This window comes from Equus asinus, chromosome 25 (assembly GCF_041296235.1).
Source record: "Equus asinus isolate D_3611 breed Donkey chromosome 25, EquAss-T2T_v2, whole genome shotgun sequence".
In the NCBI taxonomy this organism is placed as follows: domain Eukaryota; kingdom Metazoa; phylum Chordata; class Mammalia; order Perissodactyla; family Equidae; genus Equus; species Equus asinus.
In genome coordinates, this window is record NC_091814.1 from 15,674,549 (window position 1) to 15,691,720 (window position 17,172).

Consider the following 17,172-nt stretch of genomic DNA (forward strand, 5'->3'; position numbering starts at 1 on the left):
TTTAAAAACTGGTTTCAAGAATATGTGAGCATATAGAAAGATAATCAGGAAAGGAATGCCAAAGTAAAAAGTTAGATATAAGAGTCTTTTGACTTTCAACAGATTGATAAAAACTGTAATACTTAGGGGTTTAGTATCTCTATAGACTGTGAAATCATATTACCCTATCAAGCAGATAGAAACTGCCTACTTCTTTATCCCTCGTCACTTGTTAATCAAATATACTGTGTCGACCATATTCCATATCCCAAAACTGTCAGGTGATGGAAGATTAACAAGGAACAAGGACTTGCTTCTGTTCAGAGAGATCCTAGCATGAGATGAAAGATTTAAGCCATCACTATTTTGTGTTTTTCCAGGTTTGCGATGCTTTTTCCCTTCACACTGACACCCAGCAGGAGCCCAATAAGTGTTTGTACCTTTCCCTCCCTTCTTCAGCCCATCTGAATTTAGGCTGAATTCCCAAGTCAGGAGGTCAGAAGATAGGCTGGTGTCTGGACCCAAGTAGAATGGTTCTGGCTCCCAGCTGGAGGGATGTGCCAGGAAGTCTTTTCCACTGGCATGAGCCTTTTGTTCAGCTGCTAGACACCAATGTCCCAGTTCTAGATCCTCACCAGGCCATTTAAGACTTTTGTCACAACCATGAGGAACCTGGCTCAAGTCAGGAGCCTAGGATGGAGAATGCAATCATCCCAGAGGGTCCGTGCTGTGTTGATGCAGTGGCTCAGTCCCTCATACATGCAAGCCAACCTCCATCTGCAGGGGCACAGTGCACCCCCAGCTTCACAGAGCAGGAGAGTTGGGAAGGGATGTGCGCAGCAAGAGAGAAATTGATTTACGCCTTAAGCAACACGCGTCCTCACAGGGTCCAACTGTTTGTGCCACCTAAATAGCTAAGGTAAATATAGCCAATGGTTAACATAGGTTAGCATAAGGGAAGCCATCTTATAGAGGGGAACTATCAATGACCCTGATCCACAAACGCCCCCTTTGCCTTGTTAGCAAAGCTTTCGTTTGCATGTAGCTTAGAGAAGTCCACACCTGCTTGGGAGAAATATGCATGGTCTGCTCTTTTCATAGCCTTGGCTTACACATAGACCTCCCTATTCCAAGAGGGCAATAACTTTGTTCTTTCAGCTTTTCCAGGGATGTAATGACCTTCAGGGAAAAGCCCTCTGCTGGCATCTGTCACCAGTGACCAAAAAAAGGGATGCTCTGTAGTCTCAAGGACTACAAAGCCAGAAGGTCAACATTCTGAGACCCCTTCCCTTCAGCCCGTTTGTCCTATATAACTGCTTCAAAATTTTGGGGTTTTAAGATGGTTCTTATGACACCAGTCTTCCATCTTCCCTCTTACTAACAAGCTCTAATTAAAGACTCTTTCTCTCCTACCACCTTGCCTCTTGACTGCTGGCTTATCTTGTGGCTAGTAGAAGACCCCCTCTGGCAGTTACAAATTTGGCTCTGTGGGGGCTATAAGTCCTGCTCACAGCTAGTCAACCTAGGACAGGCAGCCTGATGGGTAAGTCCCTAGCAGCTGCCAAGGCCCCTTTTGTCTCAGGGATTTGCCTTTCCTGCTTTCCCATACTGATGCTGGCTGCCTCCTTAGGCTGACTGTGGTGAAGAGAGAGACTGCTACATCTGGCGAGTTTCAGGCTCAATCAGGAATAGGGTAAGTGGCCTCGGAGACGTCTGAGAACTCCCTTCCCCTCCACCTGGGGTCCTGCCATTTATGGGAGGGCCATCTGGGCGCACTATCAGAGTGGGAATAGTTGTGGGACTGTACCTGAAATCTAGGAACTAGCGCACTGGTGTCTGGTTTATCTGTGCGTGTTTGTGTTTCTGTGTCTGTATGTATGTGTGGGATGACTCAACTTTGTGTAATAACAATAAGAGGTTCACCATCGGTTCCCAAAAAAAGCCCCTTGGGGAAAATTTTGAATAATTTGTCTGATTATAGCTATGAGCCAATGACTAAGAAGATGATGATTTTTTATTACAACACTGCCTGGACACAATATTCCCCAGGGTCAGGTGAGAACTGGCCGATTCATGACTCACTGAATTGTTACGCCGTCTTTACAGCTAGAATTGTTCTGTAAGCGAGCTGATAAAGATGTTGGGATCCCATGTGTCCAGGCCTTTATGCTGTTACATCAGGAGAAGAAAAGGGAGGGAAAAGATTTCCTTATGGTACAAAGAACAAAGGAGAAAAGAGACCAGTGTTATAGGGGACTCAAGAGGATGAGGAAGATATGTCAATCATGCAAACCCTCAACCCTCCCCCAGCAGCATGAGCACAAACAGCTGCCACTGCCCCTCCTGCTCCTCAGCCCCCCGAAGCTCCTTTAGCCATGGGAGCTGAGGCCCCAACATCTTACGAGGGAAATCCTGAAAAGGACACAAGGCCAGTTGGCTGGGTTTCACCGCGCCCCCTGCCCCCCAAGACTAAACAAGGAACACAATTTGGCCAGGGGGCTCATTCCTAAAACCCCCGGAGCTAGCTAATTTCCCTTAAGGCAATATCCCATCGGAGTTAATGGTGAAGGATAACCTGCCAGTTTCATATGGATGCATAACCCCTTCTCCACCTCTCATCTGTTCAACTGGAAAAATAACAAACTACCCTACCAGGAGGACCCCAAGAAGATGACTGACTTGTTCTCTTCCATTTTTGCCACCTATCCATCCTAGGCAGACATTCATGTTCTGATAAATGTGCTGTTAACCGGGGATGAAAGGAGATTGGTATTAGAGAAAGCTAGAGAAGAAGCCACTAGGCTCCATGTGGAAGACCCCAATAACACCTTTGAAAATAATATGGCTGTCCCATTAGTAGAACCAGATTGGAACCCCAACAAAGCTAGGGGCAGCAGCTGGGACACTGTAGGTGGTGTATTCTGGTAGGCCTCAAAAATGGGGTTCCCAAAGAAAAGAGTCTAAATAAGATTCAGGGCCTCCAACAGAAACCTGATGAGAACCCCTCCGAATTTCCGGAACGAGGTTACCAGGCCTACAGGCATTACACCGACACCAATCCAGAGGCCCCTGAAGACCTCAGCATGGTCAACATGACTTTCACAGGGCAAAGAGCCCCAGACATCAGGAGAAAACTGCAAAAATTGAATGGGGTTTTAGGAATGAACCCTTCTCAGCTTGTAGATATTGCTTTATTAAGGTCTATAACAGCCAAGAACGCCGACTCAAACAAGAGAATGCCAGATGAAGTGCCACCCTCCTGGATGCTGCCTTAAGCAGAAAGAATATGAACTAGGGGAAGAAAAACCTGGGACAACAGGAGGACAATAGGGCCCCCTCAGGAGAAACCAATCTGCCCATTGTAAGGAGGAAGGACAGTGGAAAAGAGTGTCCTAAGAGAAACAAAACCTACTCACCAGGTGAGAAAACTAAGGGAAAGCCCCCTTGATGGTGGAAAAGAATCTTTGTTCTGTTGGAGATTGTAGAGGTCCTGGGGATCCTTTGAACCTAAAACAACCTATTCATGTTTCTCCCCCAGGAGCCCCAAGTAAAATTGTCAGTGGTGGACAAACTGATTGATTTTCTAGTAGACACTGGCACAAACTATTCTGTTTTAAATACAAAACTGACCCAAAAATCAACCAGGTCAACTCTAGTAACTGGGGTTTCTGGTGAAGTCCAAGATCAGTCATTTTTACAGCCATTAGAATGCCAAGTGGGAGACCAAATTCTAAAACATAGTTTCCTGTACATGCCAGAACGCCCCATCCCACTTTTGGGCCCAGATCTTCTTTGCAAACTAAACACAGAAGTAACCTTTGCTCCATGACACCTAGACATACAAGTCCCTCCTGAACAATCTGTAAGATTGAAACAAACCGCAAGATTACAGTTGGCCTTACTGGGAATCTCAGAGTCGGAGCCAAAACTGTTACCACCTGAAATCTACAAGAAGGTAGGCCCAATGTATGGGCAGACAGGACCTCGGGTAAAGCAAAGATTGCCCAGCCAATACAGATACCATTAAAGGAAAGGACAGTCAAGCCTAACTTAAAACAGTGTCTGCTCAAACAAGAAGCCCAACGAGGCATACAACGCATTTTTAAGAAATTCCTGGAGGCAGGGCTGACTAGGCCTTGTCAGTCTCATACAACACATCTGTCCCCAGGTGAAAAAGCCTAACTCCAATGAGTACCGCTTTGTCGAAGACCCAGGTGCCATAAGTGAAGTGGTTCAGGACTTACACCCTGTGGTACCTAGCCCCTATAATATATTGACAAACACACTGGGAGAATATGGTGGGTTTTCAGTTTTAAACTTAAAGGATGCATTCTTCTGTGTACCATTGACTGAGGAAGCCCAACAGCTGTTTGCTTTTGAATGACGTGATCCAAACACTAAGACAACACAATAATATTCTTGGACTGTCCTCCCCCAGGGGCTTTAAAAATTCCCCCACCGGGGGCTGGTCCAGTGGCGCAGCAGTTAAGTTCGCACGTTCCACTTCTCAGCGGCCCGGGGTTTGCCGGTTCAGATCCCAGGTGCAGAAATGGCACCGCTTGGCAAAAAGCCATGCTGTGGTAGGCATCCTATGTATAAAGCAGAGGAAGATGGGCATTGATGTTAGCTCAGGGCCAGTCTTCCTCAGCAAAAAAGAGGAGGATTGGCAGTAGTTAGCTCAGGGCTAATCTTCCTCAAAAAAAGAAAATCCCCCACTTTATTCAGGGAAACCCTGGCTAAAGATTTAAGTCATTTAAAACTAAAGGACCGAAGACTGTTACAATATGTGGATGACCCATTAGTAGCGAGCCCCTCTTATGAACTATGTTTAACCAATGCCATCAAAATTCTAAATCACCTGGCCAAATGCAGATACAAAGTTTCTCAAAAGAAAGCTCAAATCAGCAAACAAGTCATTTATCTGACATTCATTATTTCTAAGGTACAAAGGGAATTATTGCCTGACTAAAAAGCAATCACCTGCCTGGGCCCTCCCAAAACCCGCCAACAATTGCAAGGGTTTCTGGGAACAGCCGGCTTCTGTCAGGTGTGGGTCCCTAATTATGCACTTAGCGTAAAACCTCTATATGAGGCCTTAAAAGGTTTAGACTCAGAACCCCTGGAGTAGACGAAAGAATGTCAAGTGGCATTTGATACCATCAAAACTAAAACGGCAACAGCCCCAGCTTTAGGTCTGCCAGACCTAGAAAAGCCTTACAATCTTTACGGGCATGAGAGGCTGGGCATAAGCCTAGGGGTGCTAACCCAATAGCTAGGGACTCTTCCGAGACCTGTGGCCTATTTCTCCAAACAATTCGATCCAATGGTGAAAGGCTGGCCTCCCTGTCTCAGAGCCATGGCTGCTACTTGTGACATCCTACAAGAGGCTGAGAAATTCACTCTAGGCAAACCCACCACTGTCTATATACTCCACCATGTCCTCCCCTTACTGGAACAGAAGGGAGGATTCCGGCTCACCTCAGGCAGAATGAACAGGCAGCAGGCCATCCTGCTAGATAACCCAAATGTCAGGTTGCAAGTCTCTTCAACCTAGAATCCAGCCACCTTGCTCCCCGATGAAACTTCACAAGCAACAGACCATAGCTGTTTGCAAGTTATAGAAATGGCTTATTCCAGCCAACCAGACCTGAAAGAGGAACCATTTGAGGACCCTGAACTGGAACTGTTCACAGACGGCAGCAGCTTCATGGATCAAGGTAAGAGATGCACCAGATATTCAGGTGTGACCTTACATGAGAATTTAGAAGCCAAAGCCCTGCCTCCCAAAACCTCAGCTCAGAAGACAGAAATCACAGCCCTAACCTGAGGCTTACACCTGCCTCAGGGAAAAAGGTGAATATTTATACCCATTATGGGAGAGACAATACTTTATATTGGGTTCAAAAATATATGGCGGATCTAATTTTAAAAAGGCTGTGCAACAAGTAATTAAAAGTTGCGTGAGTTGTGCAAAAAATAATCCCCAAACTGCTCCAGGGCCTCCACAGTTAGGGGAATGGCCAACAGAAGAGTGGCAGATGGACTTTGCCTAAATGCCCTATGCTGCTGGAAATCCCCGATATCTCCTGGTATTGGTGGATACCTTTTCTGGGTGGGTAGAGACTTTCTCCCCACCCAATTGGAGAGGGCTGCTGAAAGTTGTCAGGGTTCTATTAAAGGAAGTCATTCTGGGATTTGGCCTGCCTAATATGTTACAGGGTGACAATGGACTTGCTTTCGCTTCTCAATTCACTCAGCAGGTTTCCAAGGCATTAAATTTTAAATGGACACTACATTCAGCTTGAAGACCCCAACCCACCGAAAAAATGGAAAAGGTGAATCATACCCTAAAAAAGAACCTTGCTAAACTTTGTCAAGGAACTCACCTCACCTGGGACAAAGCATTGCCTATTGCTCTGCTGTCGATGAGAGTGGCTCCCTGAAGTGGGCTTAAACTGAGCCCTTTTGAAATTTTATATGGCCGTCCTTCTCAGGTTTCTTCTTTTCCAGGCGAATCACCAGGGGTTCTAAAGGACGTCGCATTAGCAGCTTATGTCCAATCTTTCAGTGCTATAGTGACTTGTATTCGTGAGTTTGCCTCTAACAGGTCAGCTTACCCGTCTGTTGTGCCCCTCCATCTTTTCCGTCCTGGTGACAGAGTACCGCTGAAGACTTGGAGGGAACAAGGACCTGAAAATCAACCAGCTGCTAGATGGACGGGCCCTTTTGACATACTGCTGACCGCACACTCATCTGTCAAACCCACTGGAATAAAACCATGGTAACGTCCCTCCCAGATAACAGCGGCTCCAACTTCACAGGGATTTACACCTTGCAATAAAAGGGATACTTGGCAAGTCAAGCCCCTTAAAGAGTTAAAATACGTATTCAAGAACAAACCTTAGCTGTTTATATTTGTTTTCTCTTCTTGATATTACCATAGCCTGGAAAAACAATGCCCCAGTCCAGATCACTCAGGCTATTGCCTCCTCTGCTAATGTCACTAACTGTTGGATTTGCCATCCCAGCCCTCTTCCATTTTTGAAAATGGGGATCTGTTGCTCTGCCCCATATATCATTTTTCCCAGGTTCATTCAGGTTGGACCAAAAGGCCCATAACAAAAAGAGTTGTATACCGGGTTAGAATAACCCAATTCTTAGCTGAAAGACAGGGCACTCTTACCTGCCTTAAAGAGAAAACGGCACAAATATGTTATGCCTTCTCCAGAAACCAATACGTTGCGCATGTGTACAACTTCCCCAATTGAAATCCCCACATATGGATTTAGGCAGTAAGAATTAAGAAATTCCTTACAGTTATTTTCAAACAAGAGCTCTCACCCATGGACTCAAGTATCAGACACTAAGGCTTCCCAGATAGTTCAACTAAAAAGGACGCTCAATGTAACACCTGGCAACCATGTTACCCTACACTGTGCCTTATCGTCTACCTCCCCAATGGGCTCCGTTACCTGGTTGAGAGAAATTGAAGTGAGCTGAGAACTGTTCTTTCTTTTTAATGGGCACCATTTCCCTCAGATCACAACTGTTGCAGAACCACGAAAAGAAATAATTTAGACTTTTAAATTGTATTAACAATGACACCTCCCTGGATGCTGGATTTTATTTCTGTGCAAGTTTCAAAAAGGCAACCCAGATATTCTGATTAAATCTGGCATAGGTACACAACTCCTTATAAACACCAAACCATCCTTGTCTGTAATCCAAATCACCCCTGGAGAACCCACAGACTCAGATTTTCCAGGTCACAATTGAGTGGAAAAGCCTGCACTGGCCATCAGCATAGACATTGACCATGTGTATTGTCCCCCTGAAGGATATATATTCATATGCAGTCATAGCAGAATACGCTGGGCACACAACTGTCTGTGGAGTCCAGCAGACTCAGGACAATGCCTGTTGGACACCCTTGCAATACCTCTTTACTTATGTTCTAATGAAGAAGCTAAACAAAGGACAAACTCCCTAAACCTGCTCACTAGAGTCAGCCCAGGTTTGCCCGGTGGAATTCCTGATGGGGATGCTTACTTCTTTGGGTCTAGTCTGTTAGCTTGGTGGGCAATTGCAGCCCACCAATGTGTCCTTCGGACCTTAGCTCGTACTCTTGAAATTACAGCTAATGAAACCACTAACTCTCTCACTAATTTACAAGCCTCTCTTGACTCGTGAGCCAAAGTCGTCTTGGATGACAGGACAGCTCTGGATGACGTCCTTGCAGAACAAGGTGGCGTGTATACAGTTGCTAACACCACCGGCCGCGCTTGTATCAATACTTCTTCCCAAGTAGAAGCCAGTGTTAATAAAATAAGAGAACAAGCCACCTGGATACAAATGACCTAAAACCAGAGGACCCCTTTCCTGTCAGAAACAGGTGATTGGTTTACTAACCTTTTCTCCTGGATACCGGCAGGAATTCAATCCATTCTTGTGGGTACGATAAAAGGTGGCCTAAAATCGATGTTGAAAGGTTTGCTAATATATTTAGCCATTAAAATTGAAATAAAATGTATATCCATCTTAACCACCAAGGCTTCCAGGTCAATAGCCCAGCAGTTCACCCTTAGGCACCCCGGGCTCGTTTTAAAAAGAGAGTAAATCTCGTCCATGCCGTGGTCCCCTCAGGGCACCCAACTTCAGCAGGAAGAGCCAGACTGGACACAACGGCGTATTCCCTACACCAGCATATGATAATGCTGAGGGATACAACTGACGCGGGAAACTTAGCGCCACCTAAATAGCTAAGAAAGTACAGCCAATGGTTAACATAGGTTAGCATAAGGGAAGCCATCTTATAGAGGGGAACCATGTTAGGACTATCAATGACCCTGATCCACAAACACCCCCTTTGCCTTGTTAGCAAAGCTTTCGTTTTCATGTAGCTTAGAGAAGTCCACACCTGCTTGGGAGAAATATGCACGGTCTGCTCTTTTCGTAACCTTGGCTTACACATAGACCTCCCTGTTCCAAGAGGGCAATAACTTTGTTCTTTCAGCTTTTCCAGGGATGTAACAACCTTCAGGGAAAAGCCCTCTGCTGGCATCTGTCACCAATGACCAAAAAAAGGGATGCTCTGTAGTCTCAAGGACTACAAAGCCAGAAGGTCAACATTCTGAGACCCCCTCCCTTCAGCCCGTTTGTCCTATATAACTGCTTCAGAATTTTGGAGTTTTAAGATGGTTCTTGGACACCAGTCTTCCATCTTCCTCCTTGCTAACAAGCTGTAATTAAAGACCCTTTCTCTCCTACCACCTTGCCTCTTAACTGTTGGCGTGTCTTGTGACAAATAGACGACCCCCTTTGGCCATTACACAACCACACAAAAACAACAACAATAACAGACATACTCTCCTTTTCTTTACAAAAACCCAGCAGCTAGAACAAGTGTTCCTAATCTTTTAGGCGTCTTCGTGTATAAAGGCGTACACTCAAAATGTTGCATTCAACTTCAATTCCATTTCAGAGATGCACAGACAGGACACAGTGAATGGGATTAGAATCATCATCAGGAGGGAGGACTCAGGAGTGGGCATCCTGCTTGGCCAGGCCAGGGGATGCCAGCGGCCCACAAAAGGAGTCCTCTCCATGGCCTCCTCGTAGATTCTCCTGCAGAGCACTGCTGCCTGGAAAACGCCTTCTGTCTTCCACTCACCACGCTAACCTCCGCCCCATCAGAAATTTTCCTTCTGCGCAGTGATTGCCCCATTCACCTGGTTGGGAAACCAGAGGCGTAGCCGTTCTGGAAGTGAGCAGCTGCTCTGGCTGGCCTGAGGCCCCGGGCAGCTGGCCAAGCCCAGCTGCTATAAAGGGAGCTGACACTCAGCCCTGCATATCCTCTGTCAACTCTGTTTCAGGGAGACCAGGTGAGTGCGATCGTCCCTGTCTGCCCCACACTTTGGCCTTCCTTTAGGGAGGGCCAGGGAGTGGAGCAGCCTTTTCTGAGAGGGGGAGAGAAAGCTCAGGGAGGTCTGGACCAAAATCCAGAGCTCCTGGAGGAGGAGAGTGAGACAGGGACAGAGAAAAAGCCGAATCCTCTAGCATTTTCAGGTGAGGGCATATTCGTTTCCCAAGTTAGGCCCTTTTTGGGCAGAGGGAGAGGGCATAGGGAGAGTTAGCAGGCACTTTGAGAGTGTGTGTGTGTGTGTGTGTGTGTGTGTGTGACCCTAAGCCCTCCCAACCATGTATCCATGTGGTCCCTCCCATTCCCATCATAGCCGTAGCCATCGCTGGTTTTAGTTATTAGGTGGTACAGGCCAGGACAAAGCCATGACTTGGGATATGAACCTTCTGAGTATGCCCCTAGTCTTCAGTCTGCTGTGGGCAGAGGCACCATCCCCACTCTGAGATCCCCATGAGCTTTCTCTTCCAGGTGGGGCAAATCCCTGGGCACCATGCTGACAGACCTGGAGAAAGCCATGGACTCCCTCATTGATGTCTACCACAAGTACTCCCTGGTTAAAGGGAATTACCACGCCGTCTATAAGGACGACTTGAAGAAATTGTTAGAGACAGAGTGTCCCCAGTACACGAAGGTGAGGAGGGGATGGTGTGGTTGGGGTTCTCTGCCAGGCTCTGAGGAGGCCCTGAGTCACTGCTCCCCTGTGCTGCTCTGTGGAGACAGCCAGGCCTCAGCTCTCCCTGAGATCTTCAGACACTGGCCTCTTTCTCCTCAATCTTGACAGGAAAAGAATGCAGACGCCTGGTTCAAAGAGTTGGACTTCACTGCGGATGGTGCCATTAACTTCGAGGAGTTCCTCATCCTGGTGATCAAGGTGGCCCTGGCAGCCCACGAAGCAAGCCACCAGGAGTAGCAGAGCTATGACCCGTGGGGCTGGCCCTTGGACTTGTCCCTGCACAACAATAAAGTAGCTGATGCCTCAGGACTCTCTTGGTCTCCTGCTTTTCTCTGGCGGAATGACGTTCCCGGCGGGTGGAGGGAGAACTGGAAAACCCAAAGGAAGAAAAATAGGCCTGTGTCGTCTCCCACTCCGCATCTCTGGGAACCTTCAGTCCCCACCACTGTATGTTTCCTCCCCGTGTTCTCCCCAAACTGTTCCCGAGTCTCTTCCAGCCTCACGGTCCTGAGTCATTGGTTCCAGGACTTAAGAATTCTGAAAAGTCCAAGACACTATAGCTGATGATTTTCCAGCTTGTCCCAAATGGATGATATGGGAACAGGGTCACATAGGGAATTTCATAGTGTTCTTTAAAATAAACTTTAATTTCCAGCTAAATGTCTTAGATGCCGCTCTTGGGAAATTAGAGAGATAACTACGTAGAAGGTTCTGTGTGTGTGAGAGAGAGAGAAACACAGAGAGAGACTGATTGTGTGTGTGGTGTGACTATAGGTGGATGTTGAGAGTCCTACATTAATTACACTGATAGCCCCCTGGCCCCACAATATAATTTCTCCTTAGAGATTTTGGAAGTTTTCTTTCCTTCTCCACTCTCAACCTCCTAACTTCATTAAATAAAGGAATGGGCAGATCAGCAAAGACATTAATAAAACTCAACTCAAAGAATAGGGTATTCAAATGCTGCCCAGTGGGCTAAATGCTCTGATGATTAGTGAATCATCTAAAATAGCCTCCCGTTCCTTACTCTGGATTGTCCAAGGGCCTGGTAAAATGGGGAGGCCAGAAGAAAACTGGCGCCTCTCACCAGAACCCAACCCTCAAACTGAGGGTCCATTGTCAACCAGTGAAAACAAAAACCAATTTAAGAGGGAAACCATTATCTGGGATCTAAGAATTGCAATTAGGGCAGCACAGATTCAGACAGAAACCCAAATAGTGTCCCACCTGGGACTAAAAGTCAGAGGCTTTTAAGGCAAAGAAGGAAGGTTGTGTTACAAAGAATTTTAATTAAATGTGGAGGCAGAGACCTAGTTTTGGCTAAACATTGAATGACTATTGACTCTATCTTGAGCAAGGCCACAGTCCTCAGTCTTTGTGATCAGGATGTTCGTTCTCCTGCTGACACATAAAACCATTGTCACTTTGGCCCGGTCTAAATTGGCCCAGTCCAAGGTTCAGGACAGCAAAGTCGTTTCTCTGGAAAGGCAGCTCTGACACCATTTTAAAATGGCTCCTCTATAGTCACTTTAGACAGCACGCTGGGCCTTGGGATTTTCTGTCACCCTCACCATCACAGTGGTGTTAGTGATGGAGAAGGGGGTAGGGAGCTCTCACCAGAATCTGTCAACCAGGGTTCTTTACTTGTCTACCATGTATCTCTGAAATGAAATTGGAGTTGTAGGCAGCTGTCTAGCTGCTCACTCCTGCCAACCGCTGATCCTCTTCTGCCCCGCCTCCCTTTTTACTTTCATCCTGAGTCCACACTATATGCTCACAGCCGATGGCTCTGCCGAAAGGGCACTCCTGCATTTATTCATTCAACAAATGTCCGTCCAATGCCCACCGAGCCAGGCCCTGGCTCCGTCCTAGGACTGCAGAGCCGAGTCAAGCAGCGTCCCTGCCTGGAGGAGCCACAGCAGAGCAGAGGATTCACCCCGCAAAGTCAACAACTCCAGGCTGAGCAGAGGTTACACACCATCAGCCTTCATCACACTTCGCTCGGCACACACAAGGCTTCATTGTCAATGTTTTGATTTTCCTTTAAAATTACTTGACAAATTTATAAGTGGGACTTTTCACCTAAAAATTTAGATTTCCTGGACCTTCACGAGGTCCGGCAGCTCCTGGTCCACTTTCACGCGCTCCCACCTTCTCTTGAGGCTGACTGTCGGCTGTCCTTTCAAGTTAGGACCACTCCCACTCCCCACAGCCTCCACCACTCCCTAGTGTCCCCAACCCAAGGCCCCACATCAGTTGCCACAAGTCACCCTCCTGGTGCTGCCCTTGTTCTCGGGCCCAGCCAGCTTCACCAGTTTTCTCCAGGCGCCTTAATCCTGCGCGGTTGCCTCTGAGTTCCTTGGTCCACAGTGAAACGCGCTTCGATAGAGGCAGCAGAGGGCACTGTGGGAGCACCCAGGAGAGGCGCCCCAGGCATCTGCCAGGACTGCCTAAAACCACAGAGATCTCCTAACAGCCTGAGGAGGGGGCACTCAGGATCAGCTGCTTGCCTTTGTCCGCACTTCCTCCATTAATTAGCTCAAATGATGGAGGGCTGACCCCTCAGGGAATGCACCTGAAGTTTCCTTTCAGGTATTCCTGGGCTGTGCCTGCACTGCTCATTCATTCACAGATGATTCCCTCTTTCATTCCAGCATGGCTTCAGCAAGCATTTCTTCAATACCTGCTGTGTGTTGGCACTGTGCAGGTCTCGTCCTCAGCTCCCCAGAGTTTACGTGGGATTTGAAATTCGGGTTATAAGATTGTGTCTCCCCCATGTATTGCGACTCTCTCACCAAGCTCCCCCAGCATCTGGCATGAGTGTCTGGCACATGGAAGCTGCTCACCGAGACTTGTGTAAACGAATGAAAAGATAACTAAAAATAATACCTCTTATTTACTGAGTTCTTCCAGCTTTACACGTCCAGTCTCGATTCTCAAGGTAGGTCCTGTTATTGTCCAATTTTACTAATAAGGAAAGTGAGGCACAGAGAGGTGAAGTAAACTGAAAACTCTACTCAGCTCTAGAAGTGGTCCAAACTCCTCATTTTAAACAGAAGAATACTAAAGCCCAGAGAGGGGAAGGCTTTCTCCAAACCACAGAGGAAGTCTCACCACCACATTCTGTGAGCACAGGGGACTCTGGTCCTTCAGAGCTGGAGGAAGAGAACTTGGAACCGTCACTCTGGTGTCGACGAAAATAATCCATAACCAATCTATAAATGAAAATTTGGGAGAGTTTATTCTGAGCTAAAATTTGAAGACCATGGTCCGGGGCCTTTCTTCCTGAAGGAAGAAAGGGCACCAAAGAAGTGGGGTGCACAGAGTGGTTATATACCCCCAGAGAGGATATTTCACCTAGGATTGAAATGTCCCTTTTGCAATAGTCACGAGACTGCTCTGTCGGCACAGCGATTGACGGAAACAGCAGGTAGGTCTGCTGTCTGGGTGAACACAGCAGGGTGGCAGGTCTGCTGTCTCGAGCTGGGTGGTCATAGGTGAGCTGGGTGGTCAAAGGTGAGCACAGCAATCAGTTCCTAGCCAAGGAAAGATGCTTATCCTTAAGGAAATGCCAATGTGGGGGGAAGTTGCACCTTTATCTTAAGGCCATTCGTTCTTGCCATAGGAAATGTTTTAAAGTAGATATGCAATGCGTGCTCAACAGCCACAGTCAGGCCCTTTTGGAAAAAAAACAAAGTCAGGCCGAATTAGGTTTATACCAAATGGCTTCCTCATATACTCCAATATATCCTGTTGCTTGCCATTTCAATTTGTCACTGGGTATCAGATGGAACAACAGTCACCACTGATGGGGGAGGGCAAAATCAAGTTGCACGGGCCTTGACTGCTCTCTAGAAGGAGAAAAGCTCCAAAGGCATCAGCGGGATGTGAGGACATAGGCTGTCTGTCCTGGGGATGGGAAAGGAGTGCTGGTTTGACCGGGTGCAAATAAGCCTCTGTTCTGCTTTGTTTTGTTTTGTGTTTGAATAGCCATGTGAAGAAACTGCCATGGCTCCTTCCCAGTGACTAAAAACACAGTCAGGACAGTTGCCTCTATTTAGGCACCAGCAGAATTGCCTCCCTCTTTGATGAATAGCACCCTTGAGGAGAAGAACCTACCCTTTGTGTCCCCTCACTCTTAACTGAGGACCTTGGTTACAGTGAGAAACCCAGTCGGGGACAGGGGCTCCCGTGTGTCAGGCTAAGGGTGAGAACTTTGAGTCCCTCAGCCCTGCAGAGGTTGGAATAACCATCTGCCTGCCACGGGCTTAGAGACAAGGGACCCACCAATGACGTGGGATTCTGCAGTGAGGACTCCTCTCTGTGGATGGCACACAGTAAATGTGGAGTCCCTGGCTTCAGTCCACCTCCTCTTTCCAGGCTTCTCCCGATCCTTCTTCCCTTCCCTCTCCTCCCTCTATTTTATTTTCCACCTGAATCAAATACATCATATATAATATATATAATGTGTAATGATATGTATAATGTGATTACATACAATCATATACTATATATTATGTGATTACATGTAATCACAGTCAGTGGCTCCAAGCAAAACCACAGGGCAATGGTGAACAGACCTGATGTTCATTCATTTGTTCATTCACTCATTCATGCTTTTATTTATTTAGCATTTATTCACTCAGCATAAACTGTGGACCAGGCAACATGCTAAGCATGGAAGGTAGAGCCATGAATAAAGCCCTGGCCTCAAGGAGATCATAATCTGGAGGAGATGCAGAGACATCAACTATCATAAAGCAGGTGCTAGGCAGTCTGGCTTAACAGAAGGAGGTGCACAGTGTTAAGGGAAGCTGGAGGCGTCTTCTGCCAAGGATGCAGGTCCAGGGGTTGGGTAGGTGGATGGGAAAGGAAATCCTGATGACAGAGGCCTGGGGATGGAGGTCTGCTGGACCACCGATCCAAGGAAACTACTGATCTATGAGATGTGGATCTGAGGCAAAGCCAAGTCAGAAGGGAAGTATGGAAAGTACGGGAGGAAGAGGAGCCTGTGGAGACCCCTCTCCAGGGCATGGGGATGGTTGCAAAGGCTGAAGATGGGCTGAAGTGAAATAGGCAGAGGACAAATAAATTCAGGACCCAGAGAAAGTGGTCCTGGAATGGCCCAAGCCTAGAAGGCTTCCATCAGCAGATGAGAACGGGGGAGCACTCAGGGAAAGCCCTCACTTGCTAAGTGATCTTGGGCAAATCACTTTGCCTCTCTGGACCTCTGTTTTCTTCCTTTTTGAAGAATCCAAAGGAATTCACAAAATTCACTTAGAAGAGTTTAGAGTAGGTGGACACCCAGGTGTCATCAGTGTTAACGTTCTGAGATCCTTCCATGGGATGGAGGAGAACATGGAATAAGTTGTAGAAGGGTTGGTAGAAGGGTCCTCTTGGGCACCTAAAGGGTCCTGGCCAAGAGTATGAGGAGGAAGTTATATTTCTGGGTTCAGATCCTAGTTTTACCACTTCCTAATTGTGAGACCTTGACAAGTTACTTAAAATCTCCAAGCCTCAGTTTTCCCATCGATAAAATGGGGACAAGAGTAGCACCTCTCTCCCAGAGTTGATGTGAGGATGAGGTCATCTGACAGCACTTGGAAAGCAGTTAGTACAGCACCTGATGCTGAGTAAGCACTCAACAGACATTAGCACTAAGAGGTAGACACTACTTTATGTAGGAGGCAATAGTGAGAGTGGGTCAGCTCTCTCTCTACCACAGCCACAACTGGGGAAGGGAGTTTTAGGTAAAAGCAAAGACTGAGGTTACTTTTAGGGCTAAGTTGGATAGTTAAAGCTGACCAGTGTCACACAAGTACCCAAGGGCCGGGAGCCTCTGTCATCCTGTAAATGCCTTTAAACTGGACCCAGCTGTTTTCTGCAAACTTGGTCCTTGCTTCATGCCTCACAGATATCTGTGACCCTGCTGATAGGTGTATAGTATTCCAGATGGTGAAAACCAACAACCAGCCAACAAGAACAAGACCTAGAGTATTTGGGAAAACATTCACCAGCCACAATTTTGTTCAAACAGCCAACTGAACCACAAATTGAACTTAAATCATATTTAGAAAGACTGTAAGGGCCCCAAAGCTTGATCAAAATACATTGGGAGAGGCACCTGAGGATCATAAGGGAGCCCTCAACCTGGAATCCAGTGCACTTGACTAGACGCCCAGCACACCAACCTCACAGCTCAGAGAGTTGGAGCAGGTGCCCTCCCTGCTCTGCCCTCCATCTCTCCATCTGTAAAGGGCATGTTTGGGCTACGTCACCTCTAGTCCCTCCATGAAAATGCAAAGCCTTGCCCCCTGACTATGACAGAACCACGAAACAAGGAGATGGACATGAGGACTGTAAGAAACACGGGACCTCAGAGCCTGGACCTGTCCTCTCCAGCATCTCCATCAGCCTCTTGCCCTGGTCTCCAGAATGTGCTCCATTTTCCCCATGAAATTCCAGACTTCTCGGGTGCCGCACCTACTGTCCCATTGCTCTCTTTGTCTGAAGTGCCCTCTCTTCCCTCATTCACAAACATTTCAGAAGTGCCTATTCTGCTATAGGCACCAGGCTGGTGGGCCCACCTTTAGCTCTAGGA

General features: G+C 47.1%; 1 protein-coding gene across 1 annotated transcript; it reads left to right on the forward strand.

Moving 5' to 3' along the window:
* The first annotated feature begins 9,733 nt into the window (after window positions 1–9,733).
* On the forward strand, window positions 9,734–10,880 carry LOC123280814 (protein S100-A8-like). Its single transcript, XM_044758594.2, has 3 exons — window positions 9,734–9,860; window positions 10,367–10,529; window positions 10,680–10,880. Exons 2-3 carry the CDS (start codon window positions 10,389–10,391, stop codon window positions 10,806–10,808), a joined length of 270 nt encoding a protein of 89 aa, XP_044614529.1. The 5' UTR covers window positions 9,734–9,860; window positions 10,367–10,388; the 3' UTR covers window positions 10,809–10,880.
* Window positions 10,881–17,172: the final 6,292 nt, after the last annotated feature.